Raw genomic sequence first — 13,445 nt, forward strand, 5'->3', positions numbered from 1 at the left:
AAAGTGGCCTGTGGAGTTAAAAATTGTTCATATATATTTACCGAGGTAGATAAATAAGTGTACAGAAGGGCATGATGTCCAGTATTGAACCTAGAAATAGTTCAAGCAGCATACAGCCGTTCAAAAGTGTTATGAGTTCAGCAGTCTGATGGCCTGGGGGAAAAAACTGTTACAAAAGCTGTTACAAAAATTGCTTGTAGATTAGAGAAATGTGAATAAATAAATAAAAGTATAAACAAATGACTGGTTACTGCATGAAGAAAGGTCGTGGTCAGCCAGGAATGAACTGCAAACGTTAATTATTCTGTGATCTAGCTCTTTGAGTCTTGTACCCTGACATTGCGTAAATTATTTTTGATTTCAATGTTTCATTTAAAAAGATCTCGAAAAGTTTGTAATCGAATATACATTTGGTAATGTATTTTACATGAATTACTGGTTTATTTTGTGTGTAGTAAAAGAGCGCGTGAACTTGCTCGCGGAGGAAGAAATGCAGGCTGTGGTCTGTTACTCCGGTGTGCTGTACTGTACACAATGCGGATGAATATTATGGGTGAGTGTGTGTGTGTATCGTTCAGTCATTGAGTAGGGAGAGAGAAGCGCGTGAGTGAGAGAGAGAGGAGCGCGTGAGTAAAAGAGAGAGGAGCGCGTGAGTGAGAGAGAGAGTGTGTGTGTGTGTGAGTGAGAGAGAGCTTGTGTAAGTGAGAGAGTGGGTGAGAGAAACGGAACGAGACACCCATAATGACTCTTATTACTATCAGTGTAAAACAGGTTCACGGCGCACACACTGCTCACCACAGGAGCTGAGCAGCGAATTTAAACCCTACTCATACAGTCCCACTTCTGTCATTATTACTTCATAGGTTATTAGTTTAAAATGTGATTATTCGTGAGACCGAACGCTTGTGGAAGTTGGTTCCCCGCGGATATTACGCGTGTCTGGCACTTTTTACCACGGGGTTATGGAGCTTGTTGGCCGGCGTCTTCTGTGTGTAAACGGCCGTGGAGAGGAGCTCCAGCTTAGCGATGTGGCGAGCTGGAGCTGGAGAGCCGGAGTCATTCGAGCTGTCACCAGCCGAGATACCGACAGCCCAACAACTGCTGTGAGTATAAACATTGTAAACATTATTTACATGTTTGTTTTACTTAGAGTTTACACTTGTTGGCTGCTTTCCCCTGGATTAATCTTCTGTTTGTACACAAAACTACAAAACTGTAGCTTAAGTCTGAGGGTCCTAATGTAGCCATGTGTGTATGTATGTATATGTGTATATATGTGTATATGTGTGTATATATGTATATACAGGGGTTGGACAAAATAACTGAAACACCTGGTTTTAGACCACAATAATTTATTAGTATGGTGTAGGGCCTCCTTTTGCGGCCAATACAGCGTCAATTTGTCTTGGAAATGACATATACAAGTCCTGCACAGTGGTCAGAGGGATTTTAAGCCATTCTTCTTGCAGGATAGTGGCCAGGTCACTACGTGATGCTGGTGGAGGAAAACGTTTCCTGACTCGCTTCTCCAAAACACCCCAAAGTGGCTCAATAATATTTAGATCTGGTGACTGTGCAGGCCATGGGAGATGTTCAACTTCACTTTCATGTTCATCAAACCAATCTTTCACCAGTCTTGCTGTGTGTATTGGTGCATTGTCATCCTGATACACGGCACCGCCATTGGATGCACATGGTCCTCCAGAATGGTTCGGTAGTCCTTGGCAGTGACGCGCCCATCTAGCACAAGTATTGGGCCAAGGGAATGCCATGATATGGCAGCCCAAACCATCACTGATCCACCCCCATGCTTCACTCTGGGCATGCAACAGTCTGGGTGGTACGCTTCTTTGGGGCTTCTCCACACCGTAACTCTCCCGGATGTGGGGAAAACAGTAAAGGTGGACTCATCAGAGAACAATACATGTTTCACATTGTCCACAGCCCAAGATTTGCGCTCCTTGCACCATTGAAACCGACGTTTGGCATTGGCACGAGTGACCAAAGGTTTGGCTATAGCAGCCCGGCCGTGTATATTGACCCTGTGGAGCTCCCGACGGACAGTTCTGGTGGAAACAGGAGAGTTGAGGTGCACATTTAATTCTGCCGTGATTTGGGCAGCCGTGGTTTTATGTTTTTTGGATACAATCCGGGTTAGCACCCGAACATCCCTTTCAGACAGCTTCCTCTTGCGTCCACAGTTAATCCTGTTGGATGTGGTTTGTCCTTCTTGGTGGTATGCTGACATTACCCTGGATACCGTGGCTCTTGATACATCACAAAGACTTGCTGTCTTGGTCACAGATGCGCCAGCAAGACGTGCACCAACAATTTGTCCTCTTTTGAACTCTGGTATGTCACCCATAATGTTGTGTGCATTGCAATATTTTGAGCAAAACTGTGCTCTTACCCTGCTAATTGAACCTTCACACTCTGCTCTTACTAGTGCAATGTGCAATTAATGAAGATTGGCCACCAGACTGGTCCAATTTAGCCATGAAACCTCCCACACTAAAATGACAGGTGTTTCAGTTATTTTGTCCAACCCCTGTATGTGTATATATATATATATATGGCTATATTGGCCTCATTGTGCAATATTGTCACATGCCACTTTACTATTTAATAATTTAATTACTATTTAATCTTTACACTGAAACTATACCTCATGCATAGTCATTACATTTACCAGTTATCCATTGTATGTAAAATAAAAGAATTACTCAGTTTTTCTGTTTGCTTTTGTTTTGTTTTTTACTGTTAATTATTTGTTGTATTATGCTACTGATCTATCTATCTATCTATCTATCTATCTATCTATCTATCTATCTATCTATCTATATATATATATATATATATCTATATATATATCTAAAACTATGTTAAACTAAAGATAAGTAATGACAGGACAGGGAGAGATGGCTATATAAGTTCAATATTTAAACAAACCCTTTTGTGTAGTGTTAATACCATTATGTGTCAGTACTGTATAACTCAAACTGCTACAGGTATCAGGCCTGTTGCAATTGTTACATTTGAGCTAATCATTAATTATCATGCAAAATTGCAGTGGTCAGTTATGTTTGGTTTGTTTTGAACTTAAAAAAACATATACATATATGGTATTATTTACAGATTGTACCTCTTGCAGAATTACCATCCACCTCTGTGTATTTTAGTATCAGCTTTTAAATATTAAGGTTATTATTAATGTTTGTGAGGCTGCTCCTAACTGTGAATAATATTAAAGAAGCAGAAAAGACAATTAAATTGCTAGTCATCATTTTGGTATGACAGTGAATCATCATTTTCTAATTATGAAAGGCATAGATAGTATGGTAGTATGTTTGTGGTTTTGAACGTATAATCACTTTCTCCCTATTCCCACAATACCAGATCTTGTGTCTTTCTATGTACAAAACGTTAATTCAGTTTAAAAGGAAGCATTTGTAAGCCATGCTATTATGTCATTTGCTATTTAACCCAGAGCTTACTTAATGACTTGATGGAATTTCTTATCCTTGCCAAAAACAAGCAACATGTTGATTTAGATTCATAAATTAGACTACTTCTCTGAAAATAGCACTGTGATGTGTTTAAACTCTGTGTTTGAGTATTTTCAATTAGAAAGTTAGTAAACTTACCCAAGACATAAATTATGGTACTCATGTTGTGCACCTATTACACTAGCCCACCAGTGCATTCGGCCGGGTAAGCATCTGTACAGACATGATTGGCTATGTCTGAGGTGGGGAGAGCAAAAGCCCTGCAATGGATTGGCCAGGGTATTCCTGCCTTGTACCAGTGTTTCACACCTATAATGACAATTATATCCCATATATATTAGAAATGTATGTTACAAAGTGTTAAAAGTTTTATTGTCAACAAACAGTGTTACTATGATTGTGTGTGGGTAAGTGTGTGCGTGTGTGTGAGTTTTGTTTGTTTGTTTATTTGGATTTTAACGTCATGTTTTACACTCTTTGGTTACATTCATGACAGACACACATGGACAATTTTGTATCTCCAATTCACCTCACTCGCATGTCTTTGGACTGTGGGAGGAAACCGGAGCACCCGGGGGAAACCCACGCAGACATGGGTAGAACATGCAAACTCCACACAGAAAGGACCCGGACCGCCCCACCTGGGGATCGAACCCAGGACCTTCTTGCTATGAGGCGACAGTGCTACCCACTTAGCCACCGTGCCGCCCTGTTTATGTGAGTTAGGCTTAAATAATAATTGGTAATCAATATGGGGTGTACTATAACTGACCAGAAGTAATATAACAGTTTTCCGTGAAATTTGTCCAGCCCAGATCTTGTAGACCTGTACCAGAGACCATGTCTACCTGCACCACAAACATAACTGCCATTTTTGTGGCTAATTAAAACTAGTTAGATAAACCATCCTTGTCATTGCACTCAAACCTTGGTTAAATTAAATGAGATGCAACTGTTGACAAACCACTTCAAAACTGATTTAATTTTTACCTAGGATTTCACTAATATATTGGACTAATACTAATATTTACATACCACATTTCAATACAGTATGTTCATGAGTTCTGTTTGTATCTGTGGCTCTTTGTATCTCTGAAAAATGCTGTCACATTAGATGAATTCTAATGTAGATGCTCTGCTAGTAGCTGTGCAAATACAGGACACTCCCCCTTTTGATTTCACACAAGGTGTGTGTGTGTGTGTGTGTGTGTGTTTGTGTGTGTGTGTGTGCTTGTTTGTCTTTGGAGACTTATGTCTCCTACTAGTGGTTAGACATCCGTCCCCGTGGCAACAATAGCTTAGTCGTGTGACTGGCAGCTTTCCCTGTGTTACAATCACTTGCTGTGCTCACACACACACACACACACACACGTATACACACATATACTTAACATGTTAGAGTATATATATTTATATATTTTATGTATAATACTTTTATATATATATATATATATACTGTATAAATAAAATACGTTTACATTTATACGTTTTTTGTGTGTGTGTGTGTGTGGGGGGGGGGGGGGGGGGTTGCATATTTAACAGATTCTCCTTTCAGTTGTTATGTACTGTATTAAGGAAAGCCAATAGCTTACAGGACACACACACACATGCACACACGCACACACACCTCTCAGTGCTCTTCATCTCCTTTCCTAACTGTTGTCTCAGTACCCTCATGGGGATTTCTATTCTTCAACATGTACCACTACACTGATAACTTTAGCTTACCAGCCTGGCATCACATGTTGTAATTCTAAGTACTGTATAAGATCAGGGATGGAGTGTGGTGCCAAGCCATGAACTGACACTTGGTCCAGGGTTTATTCTGGTCCAGTTTTCCTGGTATTTACTCCTGACTCATCATGACTTTGAACAGCATAAAGTGGTTACTAAAGATAATATTTTTAAAGTATGTTTATGTTTTGTAAAACAGGAAGCAGATACGTTTTCAACAGTAGTGTCTCATTACTGTGTATGTTTACACAGTAAAAGTGTTCAAGTATTAGATTTCAACAGTTTGTGTGTGTGGGGGGGGGGGGGGGGTGAATATAAGGTGCTTTCTACCTCCCTTATATGCTAAAGTATGTTAATGCATGTTGAAAGATATGAAAAGTGTATATTGCAATGTGTCTGTACAAGACAGCACATTACATTTTCTCCTTTCGTAGCATGTATTTTCTCTTTGTAGTTTTGTAGGTTTTGGTGCAGAATGTTAAAATGAAAGAGCAGTGAAAATGTCTGTGTAGAATTAGTACTGGTAATATTGAACTGGTTTGGATTTGTAGTGTACCACACTTCTATTTAAAATAGATTACTACTAAGCACCCACTTCTGTTGATCTTATTTCATTATGTGTGTGTGTGTGTGTGTGTGTGTGTGTGTGTGTGTGTGTGTGTGTGTGTGTGTGTTTTGTCAGCTTGCTCTGACAGTCTTCTGATTTTGTTCTGCTCAGCATTAAGTAAAGCCAGATGTATTTGTTTGGACTCTAATCCACCTTTCTCTCTTGCTCTCTCTCACTTTCTTTCTCTCTCTTTCACTCTCATTCTGTCATTCTTTCTTTTTGTATAACTATGTGTTTGTAATTTTCTCTCTATCATGTGTACTTGTGTGTGTGTGTGTGTGTGAGTGTGGGTGTGTGTGTGCACATTTGTGTATAATCCAATAAAAATGAGTAATGGATTTAGAGGGACAGTTCCAGCATCTGTTAAAAAGGTGCTGTCAACGTTGATTCAGTGAGATCAAAATGATGACTTCTCACAATAGTAAAATAAGAATTGAAATTGTGCTTTGTGTAATTACATGAAATACTTTAAAAATGTGCCAAGTTTGAAGTTTTAATGGAACACTCTTAAAAATAATTATGCATTAGACAATTGAAGACGGAGCTTTGTTCATTTTGTCACTCAAGAATATAAAGCTTGCCCATCTCACTCACTAGTTTTTTTTTACATATACATACTGATCAGCCATAACATTAAAACCACCTCCTTGTTTCTACACTCACTGTCCATTTTATCAGCTCCACTTACCATATAGAAGCACTTTGAAGTTCTACAATTACTGACTGCAGTCCATCTGTTTCTCTACATACTGTTTTAGCCTGCTTTCACCCTCTTCTTCAATGGTCAGGACCCCCACAGGACCACCACAGAGTAGGTAGTATTTGGGTGGTGGATCATTCTCAGCACTGCAGTGACACTGACATGGTGGTGGTGTGTTAGTGTGTGTTGTGCTGGTATAAGTGGATAAGACACAGCAGAACTGATAAAGTTTTTAAACACCTCACTGTCACTGCTAGATTGAGAATAGTCCACCAACCAAAAACATCCAGCCAACAGCGCCCCATGGGTGGCATCCTGTGACCACTGATGAAGGTCTAGAAGCTGACCAACTCAAACAGCAGCAATAGATGGGTGTTCGTCTCTGACTTTACATCTACAAGGTGGACCAACTAGGTAGGAGTGTCTAATAGAGTGGACAGTGAGTGGACACAGTATTTAAAAACTCCAGCAGCGCTGCTGTGTGTGATCCACTCATATCAGCACAACACACACTAACACGCCACCACCGTGTCAGTGTCACTGCAGTGCTGAGAGTGATCCAACACCTAAATAATACCTGCTCTGTGGTGGTCCTGTGGGGGTCCTGACCATTAAAGAACAGGGTGAAAGCAGGCTAAAAGGTATGTAGAGAAATAGATGGACTACAGTCAGTAATTGTAGAATTATATAGTAACTGTATAGTATAGTAGCTTCTATATGGTAAGTGGAGCTGATAAACTGGACAGAGTGTAGAAACAAGGAGGTGGTTTTAATGTTATGGCATATTTAACAGATTCTCCTTTCAGTTGTTAAATACTGTATTAAGGAAAGGCAATAGCTTACACAAATGTGTGCCGTGTTTTAATTAACATTTTCTGTATAATACTCATAACAAATAAGCATGCCACCAATAATATCATTGATATTAGAACTACTATTAAGTGTATAATATGTCTGACTTGCAAGAGATGTGAAAATATAAACTAATTTTTAACAGATGCTGACAACGTCAATGTGATCACAGCCTAAAAATATTCATGATGCCAAAACCAAGTTTTTGTATTGAGTATGGGATACATTTTGAAATGACGGTATCGAGAATAGGGCTGCATGGTAGAGCAACAGGCAAAGTAGGTGCCGCCCATTACAGGGAACTGGGGATCTTGATTTGGTCCGACTCACCGGGGCCTGTTTTTGCTGGGAAACTATTTTTTAAAATATTTTACGTGAAGTACATTGCGAAATAAATGAAAAAAGTGATTCTGCACTTTGCTCTCTCTCTCTCTCTCTCTCTCTCTCTCTCGCTCTTTCTTTTGCTCTTTCTCTCTAATCTGTGTATGCTTAATTCTGTGTCTGTATTAATGTTGCAGCCAGTATATATTTTGTGTGTATTTGGGAAATACTGAGCATGGTCTGCATGTACTGTACAATGTAGGTGTATATGTGTGAAAGCATGATCCATATATGGCTTTCTTTTTTTTTGACCCCTAACCTATAGCAGATGGTTTGAAGCTCTGCCAGGAAAGCATTTGTGATTCTGCAGACCAGACAGATTGTGTGTGTGTGTGTGTGTGTGTGTGTGTGTGTTTGTGTTATCCTGTCCAGCTCAGTGTGTGTGATAATAGATCTGAGCTATAAAGGGACACACACTTTCCTCGTTATCAGTCACAGAGACATGACAATGCTCAGTTTTTTCAGTGTTACTCAGTGATAAGCCATAGTTGTATGCATCGGTGAGAGTGTTTCTGTGTTTGAGAGGGGGAAAGTGAAAGAGAATGTCTGTGTGCAGGTCAAGAGGAAGGAAGGCATTTTATTCTTTTAAGTTAATACTGTGTGTGTGTGTGTGTGTGTGTGTGTTTGTTTGTGAGAGAGAGAGAGAGAGTGTGTGTGAGAGAGAGAGAAAGAGAGAGTGTGTATGTGTGTGTGTATGTGTATGTATGAGTGTGTGTGGTAAGTAATGTGAGGTGTGGTTAAAGCTGTCAGAACCAAAGTTATAGGGATAATGTATTATTCAGTGACCTGGATTTACATCCTCACAAGGTGTCACCAAACACGTGTGGATGAGTGCGTGTGTGTGGATGCATCTGTGTGTGTGGATACATGTGTGAGTGTGTGTGCTCACAGTCGTGGCTGATCTTACAGGTGACTAACTTAACTTCCTAGGCAGCCCATACACACATCCAGTTAACATTTAATATTGTTAAGCACTTATAATAACCTGCAAGTTTACTCACATTTTATAATTGGTATGTGGTGCAACAGTCTATTAAGCTAGTCCACCACTGCAGGGATCCGGGTTCGAATCTCAGAGGTGCTACTGGTCGGCTGATTGGCTGTCTTCCAAAGCCCTGCGATTGGTGCCCTGCACAGCGTATTCCTGCTTTGCGCCCAGTATTTTTCGGTGAAACCAGACCCACTGCGACCCTGACCAGGATAAAGCGCCTGATGAAATTGAATGAAGTTGTCATAATATATCATTTTAAATTGTGTTATATATAATTCTGTTAGAATGATCTACACCATGGAAGTAAATAATGCATTCCTGATTGCATGGCAGATCTCATTTATTCTAGTGAGAGATCTAATAAAAATTCTAAGACCACAAACATCATTTCATTTATTTTTAAAGCATTCCGAAATAATCTAATTTTAAATCGTTTTATTTACTCCACCCCAAGCAAAGTGCTGTTTGAGGTGTTTTAGATATCACCTATTTTATCATGACGCATATCTTTTTGACTGACCTTCAGTCACAATTGACTGCGTTCTCAAAAACATTTAGAGTTTAAATCCCTAGTTTGCCAAGCTGTCTCTCTCTCTCTCTCTCTCTCTCTCTCTCTCTCTCTATCTCTTGTGCCCTTAACTTTGCTGTTCAGCTCAGCTGTTGTTCACTCTGACTAAATAAGGATGCCATTAAACAGTGTTTAAAAAACTATGCTTGTGGGGTGGTCAGAGAACTGTCTTTTGGCTAATTAAAGTCACGTTGCTAGGAAAAACTAACATGTTGCTTTAAAATGGTTAGGCGAACATTTATGGTGCTGTAAGTAAACATGGCCTCAGAGTCTAAGTACAGTTAAAACTCTCTACACTACGGTTATACCAACATTTATTAGTCATTACCAAATGACTGTGTACTTGTACTGTGTGTGTGTACTTGAATTTGCACATTGCAGTGTTTATCAACTGTGCAGTGAAGTGTAGTGTAGAACACCACTCTATTCCCATCTGCTCTGCTCTGCGCTCTCTCTCTCTCTCTCTCTCTCTCTCTCTCTCTCTCTCTCTCTCTCTCTCTCTCTCTCTCTCTCTCGCTGCATCTCTACCGCACTGTGAATTATTAATCAAAAAGTGCTCTGTGTGTGTGTGCTCATGTTTAGACCTACAGCTGAGAACATGTACCCAACATACATACACACACACACACACACACACACAGAGCGAGGCTCATTCTACGCTACTCTTGATGACAGGGTGCTTTTTCCTCCCAGTCATTTACTGTCACACATATAAACAACCCGCACTGGCGCACACACACACTGGCACACACATATAAATGCATGATGATTCCACACAGAGACATTACTGTTATGCTGTGATTGGAGATGTAGTCAAATTATATTCTCTGTTCTGTGTGTGTGTGTGTGTGTTGCTTAAGATTTAAGCACTTTTGTGTCTAAATGTTGGCTGTGTTCCAAAATGAAATCTGATGCTTCTGAATGTTTCCCTTCTACAAGCCTTTATCTTCAGAAGGTGTTTATGTAAGTGTGTGTATGTGTGAGAGAGAGTATAAGAGAGATCTTTTCCTACAGGCAAGAGTTTACAGAGTATGAAAAAAGGCTAAGGTTGGCTTTAGGATTAGTGTGTGTGTGTGTGTGTGTGTGTGCGAGAGAGAGAGAGAGTATTTATTATGTGTGTCTGTGTAAGAGAGTATTTGTAGTGTATGTTTGTGTGTGTCTGAGAGAAAGTATTTAGTGTGTGTACAGTGTGTAAAAAAGAATACACACCCCTGTTACAATGCAGGTTTTATGATGAGACCAAGATGAATCATTTCAGAACTTTTTCCACCTTCAGTGTGAATTACAATCTGTACAATTCAATTGAAAAACAAACTAAAATTGTTTAAAGGGGTCTTCTTGTTCCTGACACAACCCTCCCTACTCATCCGGGCTTAGGACCAGCACTACAATGCACTGGTTTGTGCCTCTAGCAGTTAGGTATCTATAGGACAATTCAGTGTTTCCAATTAGCCTGGTGACATGTTTTTGGACTGTGGGAGGAAACCCACGCGGACACGGAGAGAACATGCAAACTCCGCACAGAAAGGACCCGGACCGCCCCACCTGGGGATCGAACCCAGGACCTTCTTGCTGTGAGATGTCAGTGCTACCCACTAAGCCACCATGCTGCCCTGGTTGCATAAATATACACTCCCTGCAACTAATACTTTGTTGAAGCACCTTTTGATTTTGTGACAGCATTCAGTCTTTTGGGTGGGTCCTTCAGCATGATACATCCTGACTTGGCAATTTTTGCCCACTCTTGCCTGCAAAAGCGCTGTGACTTTGCAAGGGAATCTCTTGTGCACAGCCCTCTTTAGGTCACCTTAGGTCACACAGACTTTTATCTGGATTTCTTTTGATGAAAATTCCTCTTCATCTTCAGCTTTGAATGCCGGAAGGTTTTGTGCCAAAACTGACTGATATTTGGAACTGTTCATAATGACTGAAGCTCCAATTCCAGCTGAAGAAAACAGCCCCAAAGCATAATGTCGCCACCACCATAATAATTGTGGGTGTGGTGTTTTTTCACCAAACATACCTTTTAAAATTATGGCCAAAAAGTTCAATTTTGGTCTCATCAGACCATAACACATTTTTCTATATGGTTTTGGCAGACTTGATGTAGGATTTTGCAAAATGCAGCCAGGTTCGGATTAGTGTTAATTTCGTTGACGAATGATTTTCGTCATAGTTTTCGTCAACGAACCTTTTTTTCCTGACAAAAACGAGACGATAACTGAATAAAAACTACATAAAAGGATAAAAACTATGACGAAATGAATTGACACTTTCGTCAACGAATAAAAACGAGACGAAAATGTTTGGCAGGGACGACATCCAATCAGAACTGATTTAGTTTTGTGGAAGGTAGGGACAAGTTAGAAAGAGATCCAATCAAAACTACTTTAGCGTATGTGGAGAGGCGGGACAAGCCGGGTAGCCATCCAATCAGTACTAATCTCTTTTGCAGTACTGCGGTAAGAGCACACTTGCACAAATTTGATCTAAACCCGGGAAGACCAGACTAGCCTGTAAACTGTCTTAACTCATGGAATTAGATTAACTCCACAATGTCAACAGGGAGAAAGAGGAGAGTCGATATATGGACACATTTCTCATTTGACGTGAAATGAGAAACAAGACGATGTGTGTAAACCATGTGGGGCGACGATTTCGGGTAAAAACACAACAAATCTGAAACATCTGGCACTGCTGGCAGTATAATGGCAACATAATGGCACTGTTGCTTTTATGGTACCCAGTTTTATAAAGAATGTAATATGCAATTTGTTATGAACAATGCATATATTTTTCAGGCAGAGCAGGCCTACTGGTCATTAATATTTTGTTATTGTTTTGCTCAATAAGCAAGGTCATGTAAATAAAGATGTTGTTTGAAATAAGTTAAATCTGTTTTTGTGTGTATTGCACATTAAAACATTAATAATATTACATAACTGATTAAAAATGTTTCATTTTGTGTAAGTGTATATAATGACTTAAATAATTCAAGTGCACTGATGACAAAGCATTTACATTTTACACCTTTATATTTTAGTCGACTGAATTGACTGTAGATTTAGTCGACTATATTCTTATAATAATTAGTCGACTAAAACTAGACTAAAACTAAAACAATTAAGATGACTAAATTATGACTAAAACTAAATGACATTTTAGTCAAAAGACTATGACTAAAACTAAATCAAAATTTGCTGTCAAAATTAACACTGGTTCGGATGCTTTTCTTGCCACCCTACCCGTACAAACAGGGTAGGAGAATACTGGAGATTGTTGTCACATGTAGTACACAGAAATTCCTGCAGCTACTTTAGTATTGCTGTAGGCCTTTTGGCAACTTTCTAGACCATTTTCCTCTTGTCTATTAATCAATTTTGTAGAAACGTCCAGTTATTGGTATTTTCACTGATCTGCTACATTTTATCCACTTGTTGATGGTCTTCACTGTGTTTTATGGTATATGCAATGTAGTTTTTTGTACCCTTCTTCTGACTGATACCCTTCAACATTAAGATCCCTTTGATACATTGTAAGCTCTTTGTGGACTGTGTTTTTTGTTGTAAGGTGCAACTAAGGGAATGTCAAGAAAATCCTTCTAGAAGAGCTGAACTGTATACGTGGTTAATCAAAGTCACACTTGATGGCGGGTCCTGACTACTATTTAACATAAGTTTGAATGTGATTGGTTCATTCTATTTAATGTGTATAAAACATAGCCTGTTACAGCAAGTCTGCGGTTAATAGCCTAAAACTACACACACACACACACACACACACACACACACACACACACACACCAGTAAAGCCTCCCACAGACACAGTAGGGAAAATACTCAGCAACTCAGCATGATCAATGACTGCATTATACAATGTGCTCTTAACATTCACAGCACAGATGAAGGTGTGTTTGTGTTTGTGTGTGTGTGTGTGTGTGTGTGTTATGGCTAATGATCTCTTAGTAATCATTGTTTTCCTTAATACCCTCTATACACATACACAAAAACACACATTCACACTACTGAGTTAATGACTGGAGGGCACGGAAATCACCTTAGTGTCTGACATGCATCTATACACAAGAGCGTGTGTGTGTGACAGAC

General features: G+C 39.6%; 1 protein-coding gene across 2 annotated transcripts in view; it reads left to right on the plus strand.

The window, feature by feature from the left end:
• The first annotated feature begins 615 nt into the window (after positions 1–615).
• jmjd1ca (jumonji domain containing 1Ca) overlaps positions 616–13,445 on the plus strand; it is a 70,152-nt gene continuing 57,322 nt past the window's right edge. For both annotated transcript variants that reach the window (XR_010014234.1, XM_063006816.1), the window contains exon 1: positions 616–1,103. Coding sequence is in view for 1 of the 2 variants with exons in the window: in XM_063006816.1 (XP_062862886.1) it covers positions 963–1,103 (141 nt within the window). In the remaining variant the exon portion in view is untranslated. The remainder of the gene's footprint in view (positions 1,104–13,445) is intronic.

This window comes from Trichomycterus rosablanca, chromosome 13 (assembly GCF_030014385.1).
Source record: "Trichomycterus rosablanca isolate fTriRos1 chromosome 13, fTriRos1.hap1, whole genome shotgun sequence".
Lineage (NCBI taxonomy): Eukaryota > Metazoa > Chordata > Actinopteri > Siluriformes > Trichomycteridae > Trichomycterus > Trichomycterus rosablanca.